The sequence below is a fragment of the Polistes canadensis genome, unplaced genomic scaffold, assembly GCF_001313835.1.
Source record: "Polistes canadensis isolate GaletaPanama2010 unplaced genomic scaffold, ASM131383v1 scaffold_53, whole genome shotgun sequence".
Classification (NCBI taxonomy): Eukaryota; Metazoa; Arthropoda; class Insecta; order Hymenoptera; family Vespidae; genus Polistes; species Polistes canadensis.
This window is the reverse complement of record NW_014569600.1, coordinates 165,005-182,700: the sequence shown is the minus strand read 5'-3', so window position 1 is coordinate 182,700 and position 17,696 is coordinate 165,005. Positions and strand designations below refer to the sequence as shown.

Sequence of the window (17,696 nt, the reverse complement as noted above, 5' to 3'; positions counted from 1 at the left end):
TGATGAAAATACAATAATAATAATAATAATAATAATAATATAATAATAATAATAATAATACTGTATATATATATAAACGATATAACCCAATAAATGTACAATATCATCGTGCTGGTGTAATCAACTATCTGTACAAAATAAATTATCATTGACACTTTTGGACATACGATCTAAAATACGTGTGTGTGTGTGTGTTTGTATAAAACATATTTAATTATGTAGCAATAGAATTATAATAAAACCTATCGGCTTTTATACTTTCTTCTTCCAAACGTTTCAAACGTAATTTAGCGTCTTGCAATATATCCTCGGTCGAACTGCTTTCGCTAACAATGGTGTTAGTATAGAGAGCTTTTTTTGTTATCATAGGATCTTCAATTAAAGTAGACCTCGATTGATGAATTTCTTCGAATCTACGTGATAATTGAATCGCGTATTGAGTTAATTCATCTATTTTTAATTGTTGGTCATGCAAAAGCTTGACCAATTCTTTTTTTTCTCCATGAAATTGTACATCTTTATTTTTATCTCCCAAATCGATGCTAGAACTCGTTTGTATTCCTGTATCTCTTAACTTGCAATTAGAAGAAAAAGCTTTTTTGGTCGCAGCAAGCTCTTCATGCAATTTCTCCAAATCACGCTTATAACTCTCATACATGTCTTGCTTTTTTTGTATTCTGCAAATAATTCTATTATTGCTAAACTCAAATCTTTTATAATAGAAATTATTAAACAAACCTTTAAAGAAAATATTACCTTTCGCTTTCTAATAGCAAAGCATTGTGTTTAAAGGACAATTCTATTTCTTTTTGAAACAAATGTTGTTCCTCTTTCTGGTTTTTTTCATTCAATTGTTGTTCTTTCAAAGTAACCATATGCATTAATTTCTAAAAAAAGCACATTATGTATAAGGTAGATACAAGTTTTGCACTCTGAATTCAACCTTTTTGCAAATCAAATTTAACTTTTTTCAAATCATTTATTTACGAAAGTTTGGAGATAATTTATAAAAATATTAAATTTGGAGTGCAAAATCTGTAGAAATAAGATGCTATTTTTAATCAGATAACAATATACCTGGGCTTTTTCTAATTTTTCATTCAAAGAAATAAGTTGTTCTTCGATAACAACGGCACGATTTTTTAATCCGATTTCTTTTTCTTTCAACTGCATGTCGAATATTTGTTTTTGCCTAAATATTTTCTTCTTAATAGATCTTAATTTTTCTATATCCATACTCATTCGGAGAGAAGTATCTGTCTGTGTTTCTTTGGTGCTAGTCATAGTGGGTTTTTTAAAACTTGGAACTTTGTTAAAATTCAATGTACAAACTGATATACATTTTAATATACATAAAAGCAACGGTGCATCATTATCTACATACTCCGACATAATATATTGTCCTTCAGGATCACTTGGTCGTATTCCTAAAGTCTCTAACGTATGATATATGTAATCTTTTTGTAACTTCTGTTTACTGTGTGTTTTTTTTTCATCATAACTATCGGGTACATGATTATCAAACTGTATCAAAAGCGGTGCTTCACTAGCAAATACTGACAAAGTATAAGCGTAATTACCATTAAATAAATACTCTGCTACAAGAAAATCAAAAACATATTGTTTAGCCGGTTTAGATTTACTACAATAATCCTTTAAAGATAAATCCTTGTATTTTAACGCATTGACCAAATTTCTGCGTAGATTTGTTCTAATATTTGATATGATACCACATCTTTCAAACCTAAAAGTATGAAATTATAAATATAAATAAAAATAGATACAAAATTCATTAAACATGATGTGTATTTTAATGTATATTAACATACCAAGTGTATACAGTGTCAGAATATTTACTGTCCATGATACAAATATTAATTAGAAGCACAACAAAATTGATAAATATAAATATTAATAAATAAAACAATGTTATTTTGTTATCTTAAAAACGTATAATTATCGTTCGATTTCTGGCGGTAATCATCAATGGTTAAATTTCGATGACTCTTTACGAGATATCGAATTTGATATCGATACAATTGATGTATATTTTTTATTATCGAAAATATAATCAAATATAGACCAATCAAGTTAATCCCTACATAAATATAGGAAAAAAAATTACGTGGAACAAAATGCGAATATGCACAATATAGCTACAATGTACTAATTAAGTCTGTAATTAATTATTGGATAAAATATAACAGACAATAATTAACTATTGTTTTCAGTTCTACCCAGATATTATTTTCATTTATGCAGCTTCATTTTAAAAAATGCTGATTGGTCAAATTGCATTGTAAATGAACCAATTATATAGTACATGTAAAAATGTTTTACATTAAAAAAAAATATAATTATAGTAAAATAAACTAATATTTTGTAGTATCTGAACACATGAGAATTAGGTATAAGTATAAAAAAGTAATACTATAAAAATATGATTATTAACAGTATGTTATTATTTATTTGTAAGTGAGATATAATTCCTGAATTTTTACTTAAATCAAATTACAATAAATCTCTTACGTCCAAACAGTAGAAAAAAAAGCTTACGTTCGCATAAACCCATAAGCACGATTAATATAAACGCCAAAAGTCGCACTTTGACAACGTAGAAAGATATTTTTTTTTTAATTTCATTAGACGTTGGCTGGCCTGCGATCAGCCTATTCCTAATGCAACGGTGTAGAAAGTGGCACTATCTATAATAGAAATACAATCTAACCTTTTTATATAATATTTTAGGCAATAATTTCAATAATTCGTAACGATTGAATTAAAAGTAAATATATAATAAATAAAAAGATAAAATTTTCTTTTTAATGACGGATGAAAGTTAACTCTAAAGGACGACAATCGATAAAGAGAAGGGAAATCGTTTTTGAGCGCGAGTTTTCCCGCCTTTTTCACGAGCAGACATTTTATCGAGGGATAAAAAGAAACGCATCAAAACATAAAAGGTCGGCGCTGATTGGCTTACTTTTTGCGGCTTATCTGAAATAAGCCAATGGTAATGGAGATTTTCCCTGTACACTTCCATATGCCGTACAAGTAAGCGTGGGGTCGCGATATTCGAAGCTGAGAATCCTTTTAGCTGTATAGAGGACTGTTCAGGTAAGAAAAATCCAAATATTTTTTTTCGTAGACGTTGACAGATTTCGGCGTCGTGGCATCGAAGAGCTTAAGGATCGTTAGTGTTTGATTATCACGATACGAGCTGGCGTACTACAAGGTGGCATCGCCTTCCGTTTATAGTGCGTACACCTTTTATTTTCTACACACAACTCGATCGTAGCAAATGGCTGCCCCCCCGGGAAAGAGGAAAGATGCGTGTTGTTTAGCCCAGTGTCGCGATCACGACCTGTGAATTTCTTCTAATCGTCCTGCGATACTCTTCTTCGTTTCATCGAGTCCCCTTAGAAAGTTCGTGATGATTCGAAAGGCTAGGAAAGAAAGAAATATGAGAATCCAAGAGAGCACAGAGTGCTGCTCTCCGTGCGTGAACGAGGATGACCGGTGGTGCGCGAAACGCGTCGCGACGACGCGCGTCCTCTCGCACACCTACGCTCCCACACATCTACACCCACACAAATACACCGCCATCACGTCCATGCATTATCTCTCCCTCTGCTCCTTATTTCCCTCTGCTTCTCGATATTTTCCTTTTTGCTTTTCGCATTGCTAAATGAATCTCTCTTGCTAAACTCATCCACTGTGGATATTAGACAATCATATCGTCATCATTATCATTATCATCATCACATCATCATCATCATCATTATCATCATCATCATCATAGTTGTATATCACTTCTCTCACCATAGAAACTATCCGGGTGGGGGGAGGGAGAGCTGCCTATGTTTTCAACATCCATGTAATTCCTTTTATACGACATATAAAAAACGGTGTATCTCTGTGCATAAAATGTATTACGTGCTAATGTAGAAAATTCTCGCGGTTACTTGTTATATATTATTGTCGCGTATCTCTATGTGCGTTTGCTGCCTATCTCTTTGTATATACGTGTACGTGTGTTTTGTTTTCTTCTACGATCAACGAGATCATCGCACGTTGCTATCTGATCGAACAAATCGATCTTTCCATTGTTATCTTATAAGTTTGCCATCTTCTATGTTGCAACATAGCCAAATTTACCAAAGAACTAACAACGTGTTCGTCCAATCGCGTAGCTTCCTTTTTCGATTCGTTCTTCTATTTTTCGTCTTCATCTTCTTTATACGTTTCCTTGATAATTTCGTCAGATGTTCTCTTCCTCTTGTTGTTTTTTCCTTATCGATTGTTAGCTCTAGATTAGCTTATTTGTCTGTTTATTTAACTAGCTGAATGAAAAAATGGAATACGACGTTACGATTGACGATTTGGCTAGGATAACGAGAAATTAGAAAAAAAAGAAAGAAACAAAGAGAGAGAGAGAGAGAAAGAATGATAATCAAGAATGTATGCGTGCGTAGAAAATTTAAATGTGAGCGTTGGTTTTCGGTACGTGCGCCCCATGTCGAAAAGATTACACGTATAATTTGTAGTAAAATAGTAGTAGTAGTAGTAGTAGTAATAATAGTAGTAGTTGTTGTTGAATAATAGTAGAGTAGTATAAGCAGAACGATAAATGATATTTTACTTGACTTTTTCTCCGTCAAGAACACCGAGCGCACGCTCCTCCATTACATCTTTACCGGTCATTGATACAACAGTTTTAACGGCTTCTTCGTTCACGTTTTATTCGTGTATCAAACGCCACAAAGTTGATTACTCGAAATAAAAAGAGATTAAAAGATAGGCAGAGAGAGAGAAAGAATGAATATATGTGTGTGGAGATGTATATGTGAGAGAGAAAGAGAAAGAGAAAGGAAATCAAAACGAACAGAGACATATACATATGACGCGTTTGCGTGAGAACGCTTTTACGCATCATTTTTGGGGGGGAAATGATCATACAATGCATACGTATATATATATATATATAAACATTTATATATGTGTGTGCACATTTAGAGTTGCGATCACACATGCAATCGTTTTCTTCAGCAACGTCGTTCCTGTCAGTTCAGCTTGAGCGCGTATTCGACAATCTTGCAACGGTCATACGTTTCTTATAGATTATTATTATTATTCATATTTTCTTAATTAGATTCAAAATCGCGTGTTTTGTAATATAAATTAGTCTTCTTTTGTTCTCTCTTTAGGTGTCTCGAAATAAACTTTAAACTCGAAATTAACTTTCATAACAGTTAGCTATATTCACGCGTTGGTAACAATAATAAAGGAAAGTTCTGGTTGGTCACCGCATTTTGATTTTGTTTAATCGTCGAAAAATACTTTTTTTTACCCATGAAAGGAAGGATTTGTTTCTATTCTGTGTGTCACACTCACGAGCGTATTTATTACGTATTATGCGAAATCTTTGACACGAGTGTCTCTCTCTCTTTCTCACATACACACATACTCGTATAGTCGTGTTGCCGTTGTCCTCGTAGTTCTCGTCTATTCTTACGCAACAGGTCGCGCGAATATAAATACAAACAGTTCGGATAAAAGTTGAGAGAGAGAGAGAGAGAGAGAGAGAGAGAGAGAGAGAGAGAGAGAGAAAGGAAGAAAGAAAGAAGGAGAAAGAGAAAGAAGACGAATTTTTTCACGTGCTTCTCCTCCTCCTCCTCTCCTCGCCAAATATATTTCGACGGAACAAAAAAAACACCGAAAGAGAAACAGAGAGAAAAATAGAAATAAAGAAAGAGAAAAAGAAAAATAACTAAGAAAATAAAGAGAAATAGAAAGAAAAAGAGTGAGGAAAGAGAGACAGAGAGAGAGATAAAAAAGAAATCACCTCCAAGGCAGACCGTGTGTGCGTTTCTCTAGCAAAGGAAATGTCCCTGACGTTGAATGTACGTCTACCAAAACCTTCTTTTGTTTATCTTGTGTGGATTTTTCTTTGTTTTTTAACTTTTTTGGGTTTTTTCTTTTAGGTTATGTTTGTTGTTTTTTCTTTTTCATTGATTCGTTTCTTTTTTGTTTTATCTTTATCCCTAGTTAACGGTATTCATTGAACTTTTATATCATCAGATTTATGTACAACATATTATGTTGTATATATGTGCCGTTAATTTGTTAGATGACTATAGTGATCTGTTTAAATACGAAAAAAAGGGCACAATTACATAGTTCAACTAGATAACATATGAATTCACAAGTGGCGAACAATTAAGGTATGATGTTGAAATTTAATCCATTGATTCGATCCGATAAAACAACACAACTAACAAAACATTTGCTTTTCAAAGTACAGGAAGAGATGAGAAAAAGATAACTACGAGCATTGTTATAGAAAGAAAGGCAGATTTTTAAAGACGGATCAATTTTCAATCTTATATTTTAATTACTCGCCTCTTGTGAATTCGTATATAATCTTATTATTTTCTAAAATTATTAGTTCTAGTGTATAATACAATTATTTTATATACTTTCCCAAAACCGCCTAGTCATTTCGGGTAAAACCTAAAGTTTCCACGATTTAACTGAATTATACAATTTAATGTTGACATATATGCATACATATGTATGTAGATTTGATTTGATTTCATTCAAAGAGAATCTCTCTCTCTTTCTCTTTCAATGCTTCTCTTTATTTTATATCTCACCAAATAAAGAAGACGAAATTAGGTTAGATCACGCAATATGTATATTTATGATATGTATATATACATGTATTCACTGTATTTTATTGTATCGTATATTTTTGTTCCATACTCTCCTCCTCCGCCATTATGACTCAAACGGCATATCGAATTTGGAGGTTATTTTTCTACAAGATTTTCTTGTTTTTTTCTTCTTTTTCCTTTTCTTTCAAATACTTTTCTTTTATTTTTCTTTCCTCCCTTCTTTTTTCTTTCACACGTACAATATCAAGAATATAATAGTTCTCGGATGTGATATCATATTTTCCGTTACCTTGACAAAATGCGTAAAACGCGTGATTGCTACGAAGTACATTTTTTTTTCTTTTTTGCAATTTCTCAGTGAAACGCATATACCGTCGAGTGTTACTCATAATATATATATATATGTATAAATTACTCGGAATTTTTTTAATGCGATCTAATCGCCAATGAAGAAGTTTTCTCACGTTTAAGAGAGTATTTTAACGGCTATTGTTTCTTTTTAAAATAATACAATTTCGTAAGGACGAATTCATTTAAATTAAAGATGGCTGCCGTTGTTGATGATGGCGGACGTTAATCGTGGCGATCATTGATCATAAGAATTTTCTTACAACGAAATTTTAATTAATCCCAAATTAATATCATTATTTAATCATCGAATAAGAAATGTTTGAACGGAAATTTTTAATTAGCCGTAACATCAACGCATCATTTCCCTTTATATGTGAAAAAGTTTAGTTTTTATGACACCTTAGAGATAGAGAAAGAGAGAAAAAAAGAAAAAGAGTCTCTTCGTGACGTTTTCCAATTATTATTCTCTTCGTGTCATCGTGGTAATTAAGTGGTACTATTACTCTGATACGATGTTGTAAGCCTTTATAACGCCTTGACCGAGAACAGACGTTAGAAGGCCTAGACAATGCTATATTCGTTCCTTTTAAATTTTCCCTTTATGTCTTTGAGATAAAGAAAGAGAGGGATAAAGAGAGAGAGGGATAAAGAGAGAGAGAGAGAGAGAGAGAGAGAGAGAGAGAGAAAAAAGAGAAAAAGAGAAAGAGAAAGAGAAAGAAAAAGAAAGATAGAGGTAGAGATAGATAAAGAGAAAGATTTATCCGGTGACAAAGTGCTTATTCATGGTACACGTGCCAACGATCTGTGTTTTAATGTTTCTTTCTTTATATGCAAAATTATTAACCCATTAATAGAACGTTTCTTCATTTCCTTTTCTTTTTTCCGTTGTGTAACTTTGTTTTTATTGCCATTCACAGGCGACCAGAGCAATTAACTCCACTTGGAGATCTTTTTATTTTTATTATTATTATTTAATACCAAAGCGTACTCGATTGATGCTTTAACTTTTTATATTTGAAAGTAAATTTAATTAATAATTAATTTCAACGTCGCTTAAACGACAATAATTTTTATCCATCGTTTTATAATAAATGATACACGACACACTTGTAAGAAACTTTATCAATTTTCTTCTCCTACCATTTGCGAAGTTGATCGATTTGACAAACGTGGGAATTGTTTTAACCGTTTATTACGAAAATGGTTTAAGTCCATTGTTGAGAAAGAAAAAAAAAGAAATGAAGAAACCACACATAATTTTCATTGATTATGAATGCAACATTGAAATCGTATTTTCTCAATTTTCGATCAATAAGTTCAATATGTACTTGGCATCATTTTTTGTGTTGTAACAAACGATACAATTTTAATACTCGTCAACGTTACAAGATTTTTATGAGAATTTAATGTACGAAATAAATAAAAAAAAAAAAAAAGAAAAAATAATACACTATATAAAAAATGACGAAATTCTTTAGATTATTTTTATACGATAATAAAAAAACGTGTGCAATAAAAATAGGATACTAAATTCTATCGATTTCAAGTAGATGTGACAGTGCATACATATAATATTTCGGCAAACACCGCATCGGCAAATCGATACGTAGTACGTTCCATGTAGAAAACCGGTTCCCCGCTTATATATAAGCTTAGTAAGTTGAAAAACAATGAGAGATACAAAAAGGAATCGCGCCAAGCGTAAATGTTGAAGCACATTAATTTATTATTCTTGGCATCGACGGGCTCGTAATTATTTTTTTTTTTTGTTTACTGCTTTTATTTTTATTTTCATTTTCCCTCCTCCTCCGGCCCCCCCCTCTTTTTAAATTTTTTTATTTTAAATGCATAAAGGTTTTTTTTTACACTCTGTGTATGTGGTATTGTTGTTTTGTGGTTTCTTCTTGCATTAAAACAAAATTGAATTATTCGTTTGATATTATCAATGAAAACGAATAAATGCGTGCGCGCGCGCGCGCCTTCATTAAAGGATAAGCAAAATCCCAAATCAAGATATCTCTAATGATATTTTTTAAAAGGAATAAATTTAAACTAGTTATTTTCAACTTATTACAAGTTACGAGAAAGCTAAATCGAATTAACGTTTGCAATCCAACTATTAAGGATTTGTGAACGTTGATAAGAAATTTTGTTTAAAAGGAAGAGATCTCGTTTCATTTCTTACGCGTTGAACGTTTGTTCCATTTAATATCTTTATCTGGATTAAACATAATCTATAGAAGAATATTTTCTAATTATTTTCTTTCGAATGAAAAAGGTTTAAAATATGTGATTCGAGGAAATAAGCACAAATGTTGAAAAAATTATTATTATTAATAATAATAATAATTGCAAAGAGAATAAAAGGGATTTGGCACAGTCGCGTGTACGTCCTTTTCAAAAAGGACCCACGGTTAAAAATATATATATATATATATAAATTGTTTTTTGTCTTGCAGATTAGTTACAGCTGCCTAATACTTTCCTTCGTCGTAGATTAGCATTTCCCGTTATGAACGGTCGTGGGCAAAGTACGCCGGTAGTTAGAAAGAGAAAACCATACGCCATAATGAACTTTACATTTAATGAGTTAAATATCTTTCCTAACGTGAAACGCGATATTTCTATGAGAAAATCCTAATAATATTATCATCATTCTAATAAAGGAAATTTTTATATTAATTTAAAATCTAGACAAGATTGTGTGTGTGTGTGTGTATGGATTGAAACGTTTCGATACCACGTCGAAAGATATAAAGTGAGAGTTTGAATCGAAGAAATAAATTGTTTCTATTTGTCGGGCTCAAAATTTTTCAACCAACCCACGTATTCGTCGTGAAAGATGAACGATCGCTTTCTGTTTTCTCCTATTTCTTTTTTTTTCTTTTTTAACGACAATTTTAAAATTTGAAATATTCGGTCAATTTTACTAAATTTAGAAATATTATAAATTTTGATATAAAATACGATAGTCACAATGTATGAATATTTTTAAAATGTTGTGCAAGAGAAGGCAAATATTTTTTATACGAGGAGGGTAAGTTGAAAAATTTAGAGCCTATTCTTTTCTGAGAAAAAAAAAATTTTTTCGGACCACGTTGAAAAATAAAAGTGAGAGTTTGATCTGAAAAGAAAAAGATAAAAGAAACAAATTGTTTCTTTATTAAAATCTCGAAACTTTTCAACCCATTCACGTATACGCATATACACATACATGTTGTAATATACAAATGTAGAAATAATAACGTTAAGTAGAAGAAGAGAAATAGATTTTTTATTGAATATTCAGAGCGTTCGGTTAGTTTGTTGGTCGGTAGGTTTATTGGTTGGTTGGTTTGTTGGTTTGTTGGTTGGGTTCGGTTGGGTTCGGTTGGGTTGGGTTGGTTGGTTGGTTGGTTGGTTGGTTGGTTGGTTAGTTCGAAGGAACGCGAGTTTAAAGATAAAATGAAATTACGCAAAGCGATGCCAAAGTTTTTTTATACACATTTATAAAAAGGTTTTTCTATATTTATATATATAAAATCCTACTTGTCGAGTTATATTACACTTCGTAAAGATTTCTCGATTTACCGTGTGCATATCCTCTTTTATTCCAACCTTTTATATCTCCAACGTTTTTCCTAAAGCTTTACTAGGTGCTTCGTTTTATGTACGTACATACATACATACATATGTTTTCAATTTCAAGGTCCGACAAGTTACTCCAATAGTATTCCACTCTTTTTTTATATAGATACCTCATGTATTTTCAAAACATTTCTAAAATTCGAGCTGACTTAAAATCGATCTAATTACAAGCAAGCTATCTTCAAAGCGTTTATTACGAGTTCGGAAAGATTATTCTCTTTTTTTTTTTTTTTTTTTGATACAACTTCACGCTTTCGAAACGAATTTTTTTTTCGTTCCAAATACTCGGTACGTTTTCGAACGGGAACCATTGTTCAAATGTTTTATTATTTCCTTGAAAAGTTTCGAATTTTTGTCAAGGTAGCGAGAGAGGAAAAGTGTGGATTGAAAAGTTTTGAGTCACAATAAAAAAAACTTTTATATTTTCTTTTTTTTTTTTTTTTCTTTTCTTTTTTTTTTCGAAAGAAGAGGAATGATACAGGCTCAAGAATATTTGATTATTTTTTTTTTTTCGGAGTAATACAATTTCGTCGGAATGAATTGATTTTTAGGTTAAAAAAACAAAATGGTGGTCGATCGTTGCTCGCAACATTGACGATGCCGACTGAGAACTTTCTAGGCAAAAATTTTAATTATTTTCAATATCTTATTATTTTTCAATCATGGAATGAGAGATTTCTAAACGGAAATTTTTTTTTTTTTTTTTTTTTTTTTTTTTTTTTTTTTTTAAACAAAAAAAAGAAGTTTAATCGAAGAAAAAGTATTGTTTCTGTGTTAGATTTAAAACTTTTCAACTCACTCATGTATATTCGGAAAAATGTTATTCTCGGTAGCTTGGGTTACTTTTTGTTATTCTTTTTTTCTCGTTTACCGTTTTATATCGTAGAAGAACGGTATTTTATCGCTCGATGCTTTATTTGTTAGTATCGTTTAATCATTAACGTTTACAACGCGAGACGTTAACCTCTTACGTTTGCACTTAATTGCTGACTACGCGGAATGTGTTCAAGTATTTCTATCCATTTTGTTTTTTAATAATTGTTTGTAAGTAATTTTCATGATTTTTTATCTTACAAACGTTATTAACTATTTTAAAAAGCAATTGTTGATAATCGTTCGCCATTGATTTTACGAAATATCAAATATCGACAGGTATTTCAGTTTTACGAACAATTTTGACGTGTTATAAAAATATTTAATGATTCCTATAATAGGATTCGATTACAAGCTTGTTGTAAAAATATTTAACAATTGGAGTTTACATTTCTTTTTTTTGCTTCATCGTCGGACGGAAGAGCAATTAACGCAACACCGACGAATTTGTATAAAACGTAGGGTAAATCATTTTTTTTTCTTTGTTATACTTGTTTATTTTTTTCGATCGTAAATGATTATTTTCTTCTAAATGAAAAAGAAAAAAAAATACTTTTTATTAATTTAACAAAGCGGTAAAATCTCATCGAAAAAGTTAACTCGGTGGTAAGTTCGTAGAAGCAAAAATAAATACATACAGAGTTAGTTTTCCACTTATGAAAACTTTGAGAAAAAATATATTTAGAATTTATCAAACTTTGTTAGAGAAATGTTACATTTGACAGAGAAAATTTGTTAAATTGAAAGTTCGTATTTTTGTTCGGTTTTTTCCTGGTTGTTCAGCCATTATTCGAGATTTTAAATATATTCATCAAATACAAGGGATAATAGAAAGTCGGAAGTAAAATTCACGTATATACAGAGGAGAGACAAATTTTCTCGAGGGTTCTTCTTCGTTTCTTTCAACGAAATGCACGCATATATAAATATAACACGATGAGAAAAATAAATTCAACGCAGGAAAACGTTTTTGAAACACATACACATACTGTACACGAATACACAAAACGATGTTACATCAGATTTTCGGAAAAGCATATGATAATAAATAATGTATAAAATACGATTATTTATTAGTATTTAGAGAATGTTTATTACGATTTCCTCGAAATCAAATTAAAGGGAAAAGATAGGATTATGAAATCTAAAGCTATTGTTTGTGTATTGGACACCGTTCAAAAGGGAATACCAATAAAACAAGTTTGCATTATTGGATCTATTCTATTAATCTATCGATTGATAGAAAATTAAATATTTAAACGTTCGATCGTTTTGAGATATAATTCTCGAAACATAATTTCTTGATTATCTTATGCGATTTGAACGAGGACAAAAATTATTTGCGTATACATGTTAATATGTAAATATTGAATGCATTAAGTTAACGCATTATATTTTCCTATTTTAAAAGTATAAAAATACGTCGGAGAAAAACCTAATTTCTACTTGCATTCTACTTTAGAGACCCGTATTCTCATTAAGTATTGGAATTAAAAATGTTAATGTATGATAATTTTTACTACATATTCGTTCGAGTAAACAGACCCTACCTACGCAATGACTTATCGTTTTGCATTGAAAACGTTCATCGTTTCAATGAGATAAGCAAACCGTTACTGGATTGGTCGTTTTACATTTCAAATTAATCTAGATGTAGTATCGATTTGCTTGAATTTTTAACGATTTTTATCAATTCGGGAGGAGTCAAGTGCGACGGGTTTTTCTTTTTCTTTTTTTTTTTATTTTTTTTTTTTAAGATTATGGATACTACTTCAAGTCGCGTAGAAAATTTAGTGTCGACGCGAAAGGGTTGATTTTCATACGATCGTCGTATTTTCGGGATCGTGAATGTTCGACCGAGATCGGTTGGGTTCGTTCGAGATCGCTCCGATCCGTTTGAACGAACGACGCGGCTCGACGGCGGCACGGTGGTGTAGTGGTGGTGGTGGTGGTGGTGGTGGTGGTGGTAGCGGTAGCAGCAGCAGTGGTGTGTGGTGGTGGTAGTGGCAACGGTGGTGGTAGTGGCAACGGTGGTGGATATGCTGATAGTGGTGGCAGTACCAGCGAGAGTCAGGAACATGAAACCCAGCTCCATACTAGCCCTTCCCCTCTTCCTCTTCTCGTTCCGTTTTCTTCTCATTTCTTCCTCCCCTCCGCATTTTCTCTCTCTTTCATACACACATACACGCAAGCGCGCGACACACACACCAACACCACATGTTCGATACATATCTCGTACATTCGTGCAAGGCACACGTCCTAACACATAGAAACATTTTCTCTCACACGTACGTTCAGTCCCTGCCCTCCGCGATCCGCGCCCCTCCCGAGCGTTCCTTCGTTCCTCGTTCGCTCCGCCGACCCCCTTCTCATCCGTGCGTTCGTTCGTGGTTCGTTCGTTCGTTCGTTAGGTTGCCAATGCTTGGCCCTGGGAATGCGCGGCTCGAACGTACCTCTCTCTTTCTCACTCTTTCTCTCTCCCCTCTCACTCTTTGGCCGTCTCTCTCCCTCATTCGTCTTATTGACCCGGACCCGGTTCTCTTCTCTCTCTCTTTCTCTTTCTCTTCGTTCTTCCCTCCCTCTTTCTTTCTCTTTCTCTTCGATTCGTCGCGTCACCTCCAACTCACCCACCTCGTGTCCAAGGGTTGGGTGGTAAAAGGAAGTTGTACGAATACAAGGTACAGGTCCTATCCAATCTATATGTATACATTTTCATTTTTCTTCCTTCCTCTTCCATTCTTCGCGTAATACATAAACACGCGTCTCTCTTTCTCTCTCTCTCTCGCTGTCTCTCCCTAGCGATTTCGAATATTCGGAGGGATGTTCGTCGAAGCGGCACCCATTCTCCCGTGAATTTCTTCGCGGTGAAATTAATATTCGCCTTTCGAGGCCACGATAAAATCGCAAGCGCCATGGAACGTAGAAGTCGGGAGTAAAAGTAAGAGCCTAGAGGCAAATACGCGGTACAATGCGTCGATGCTTCGAAAGTATAGATGAACATTGGCTACAAACATTATAGAATGTTGGAACACGGTAGAAAGTTGGAATTCATTTCCACCGTGGCTTGAAAAATAATACAAAATATGAAAAAATATAAAACATCGAGTAAACAACCAAAAAAAAAAATACAAAATAAAAATGAAAGAATGTAGGAACTTGTATAGTTAGTGGTAGCGGTGTAGTAGGCAAATCGAAGAAAGTACGTTTTCATCTTCGTATAACCTCATTCATATGCCTTCCAATCCGAGATATGTATAAAGGAGCACTTAAAGTGTACAATTGATGAAGAAGCCGGATCGAGATGAAAATTTTATTTCGCCGAACAGGTTTTTTCTATATTGGAAGGTCCGCGATTACTTGGCAGTTTTGCACGATATTCGCGCCGCCATCCTGCGCTTCCAGGGGTGAATGAAATTTAAAATTGCAAGGCGTTGCTGCTTAATTTATTCCATTTCATAGACCATCTGGTCTCTTTAGTCGAAAAGTTGTCGTAATTCACGACTTTAATGCTATTTTAACATATTTCATTTGAAACACACGTATACACACGCGCGTTTTCCTAGAACCAAATGAAACAGCACAATTAATGATCACATACGACTTTCTAATTAGTATTTCTAATTCCCCTAGGATATATTTTAGTGTTACTTTAATTGCCCTTTATTTTAAACTCTTCTAATTGCGAGCTATACTCGCATATTTTTGTTCTAAGAATTTCTTAAGATTTGGCATATCTTCGTCGTCTTTTCTTTCTTTCTTTCTTTCTTTTTTTCTTTCTTTCTTTCTTACCTTTTTCCCTTATTTCTTTGTTGAGGCGGAGTATGCGGTTTTAATGCAAATACATACATATGTCTATATAGAAATAATGCACAATTCCTAGATGAAAAAAAACGTATCGCGAATAGCAATCTACCGATTAGAATTTATCGTTTGCAATGGGCTAGGGACCGGTCACGAGGTTTTTACCCGAGTAACGTAACCCAAGCACGAAACAGAAATTCTCACAAGCCTTTAAAACCAATTTCTTTTTATCGTACGTTATCTTAGAACAACAACGTCAAAATGTTCGACTTTATTTCCATTCTGGGCATCTTAAAAGTAAGGCTGAACTAATAACGAGTTCCTTGTTATACTATTTTACGACAAAGCTCTCAACGTACGTTTGGCGTATTATTCGAAAACGATCGTTAGCTCGTAAATCATTCTTTTGAAAATTTTCTCATACAATTACGGGTCAGTTTGCCGAAATAATATTCGAAATCAAGCGAGAAATACTATTATACGGTTATCGGTTTCCCCTTGTCCCTTCGTTCCTGCCATTCGTTGTCATCGTCTTTCCAAGAGGAGAGTCTAAAGGCACAAGGACCTCTCTCCCTCTTTCTCTTTCTTTCTCTCTTTCTCTCTCTCTCTCTTTTATTATCAAAGAAGCGAGTTTGAAATTTGTTCAGGCCCGTTTCGAAAAAACATTACCCAGTAAACGTGATTTCAAGTAGAAATTGTAACGTTCCCGTTTCTAAGAGCTTTTTTTCTTTTTACTCGATCGTATGCTAAATTCTAATAAGAGGAAAAAATATCTTCCCGTTCGATGGCACGACGAATGAACAAACGAACGAACGAACGATCATGCGGAAGACGGGCCCAACGTAGCCCGGAAGCGTGTAAATCGACCTTTAAGGTTCGTCGATCGGTAAGGCGGACAACACTCGTCGAGTACAGAAGAGTGAGAGAAAAAGGGTGCGCGAAAAGCAGGAAGCGTCGATGTGGGGCAAATTCCAGTGACCGTAGCGGTGTAACGAAACTAAGAAGGGCAAAAAAGGTAGCTAGAGAAGAAGAAAGAGCGTGGCGACAACTCAGTAGCGTCTGTCGTCTCTCGTTCTCTTTTATTCCTTCTTCTCTTCTCACATCTCTTTCTTCCTTTCTTTTTATCTTTCTTTCTATTTATCTATCTATCTTTCTTTCTTTCATTCTTTCTTTCTTTCTCTTTTCTATATCTCTTTGACTCTTTCTCTTTTATATCTATCTCTGTCCCTCGGTCGCGCTCGTACTCTTTTCTCCGCCTAAAAGTTGACCTCGAGTTTCAAGGGTAGAGAAGGCAGTCATCCGCCCCTCTACGTTAGTAGAAGGGGGGATCTACGAGCCATAACTCTCGTATTCTTCACGAAGGAAACGAACGAAAGAGAGAAGGCGACGTTGACTCGGCGTCGATGCCGGTAGTCTCCCGCCATCCCCACCGGCCAAATCAAGCATCCCGATTGGCCGAAGCGTCCTGGCCCTCCTTTGTGAGGGAGCGGGTGAAAGCGTGGCTTGGCAACGTCGCGCAAGTTCAACGCTGCCCGCTAGAAAGAAGGCTAACCTCGTGTGAAAGCGAAAGAGAGAGAAAGAGAGACGGATCGACGCGTATGGCGAAGTGGAAGGAGTAGAAGGGAGGAAAGGAGAAAGAAAGAGAGAGAAAGAGAGAGAAAGAGAGAGAGAGAGAGACGAAACGAGCGAACGTTCGACCGGGCCGGACCTCGTCAGGTTGTTCTCTTCCGTGTCCTCTGTGTGCGAAATCGAACACGCGAGCTTAATGCGACGATAAAAGCTATCCAAAAGATCTTTCTATCTTTCTTTCTTTCTCTCTTTCTTCAGAGTCACGCTTTCTTCTCCATGCGGGCGGACCATTAGCGTGTTCCACGAGGAGTATTTACGACTCCTCAGTGGCCGCCATCGGTATCACGGCTCGCGTCGCGGTCGAACGTCGCGCGCGCTTTTACGCACGGCGTTATCGTCGTTACTTCGTCGTCTTCATCCTCGTCATCTTCGTCGTCGCCGTTGTCGCCGTTGGTGCTGCTGTTGCTGTTGCTGCTGCGCGTAGGCGCACGAGAGAAAGATCGAAGGATTTCATTCGTTTAGGAGAGAGGGAAAGAGAAAGCGCGATCGTTTGAGTCGGAAAAAAGAGAGAGAAAAAGAGAGGGGCGGTGGGGGGGGAGAGGTTAAAGAAACAAAGAAAGAACTACGAAGCAAAGTATGTTCGCGAAAGCTGATAGAACAATGGAGTTTGGATATAGCGAGCATAGATGTGGTAATAGGAGTGTCGTCGTTGGTAGCGGTGATTAGAAAAATTAACGAATGCGCTTGGTTAGCGTTAGAAAGAAATAGAAAGAAAGAAAGAAAGAAAGAAAAAGGAGA

The 17,696-nt window shown here is 34.4% G+C and overlaps 1 protein-coding gene and 1 long non-coding RNA gene across 6 annotated transcripts; one reads left to right on the top strand and one right to left on the bottom strand.

The window, feature by feature from the left end:
• Positions 1-41: 41 nt before the first annotated feature.
• On the bottom strand, positions 42-3,116 carry LOC106785591. Of its 2 annotated transcripts, XM_014746202.1 has the most exons (5): positions 2,557-2,624; positions 1,830-1,856; positions 1,078-1,744; positions 757-887; positions 42-677 (listed from the first exon to the last, which is right to left on the bottom strand). In XM_014746202.1, the coding sequence occupies exons 1-5, from the start codon at positions 2,562-2,564 to the stop codon at positions 215-217; spliced, it is 1,296 nt and encodes a 431-aa protein (XP_014601688.1). In that variant the 5' UTR covers positions 2,565-2,624; the 3' UTR covers positions 42-214. The 2 variants fall into 2 exon arrangements, with proteins under 2 accessions (XP_014601688.1, XP_014601687.1); XM_014746201.1 differs by lacking the exon at positions 1,830-1,856 and having other exon boundaries at positions 43-677; positions 2,557-3,116.
• A 1,726-nt stretch (positions 3,117-4,842) lies between these two features.
• LOC106785592 lies at positions 4,843-17,689 on the top strand. Of its 4 annotated transcripts, none has more exons than XR_001381544.1 (3): positions 4,843-5,297; positions 16,091-16,344; positions 16,593-17,689. It is a non-coding gene; the product is annotated as an uncharacterized LOC106785592 (long non-coding RNA). The 4 variants fall into 4 exon arrangements; XR_001381545.1 differs by lacking the exon at positions 4,843-5,297 and adding an exon at positions 13,604-14,206 and having other exon boundaries at positions 16,093-16,344; XR_001381543.1 differs by lacking the exon at positions 4,843-5,297 and having other exon boundaries at positions 13,604-16,344; positions 16,692-17,689.
• Positions 17,690-17,696: the final 7 nt, after the last annotated feature.

Bases quoted from the DNA above. Each gene is read 5' to 3' on its own strand.
- LOC106785591 (XM_014746202.1), bottom strand. The intron at 1,745-1,829 runs GTATGTTAATAT...TCATACTTTTAG, and splicing joins TCTGACACTGTATACACTTG to GTTTGAAAGATGTGGTATCA. The intron at 678-756 runs GTAATATTTTCT...AATTATTTGCAG, and splicing joins TTGCTATTAGAAAGCGAAAG to AATACAAAAAAAGCAAGACA.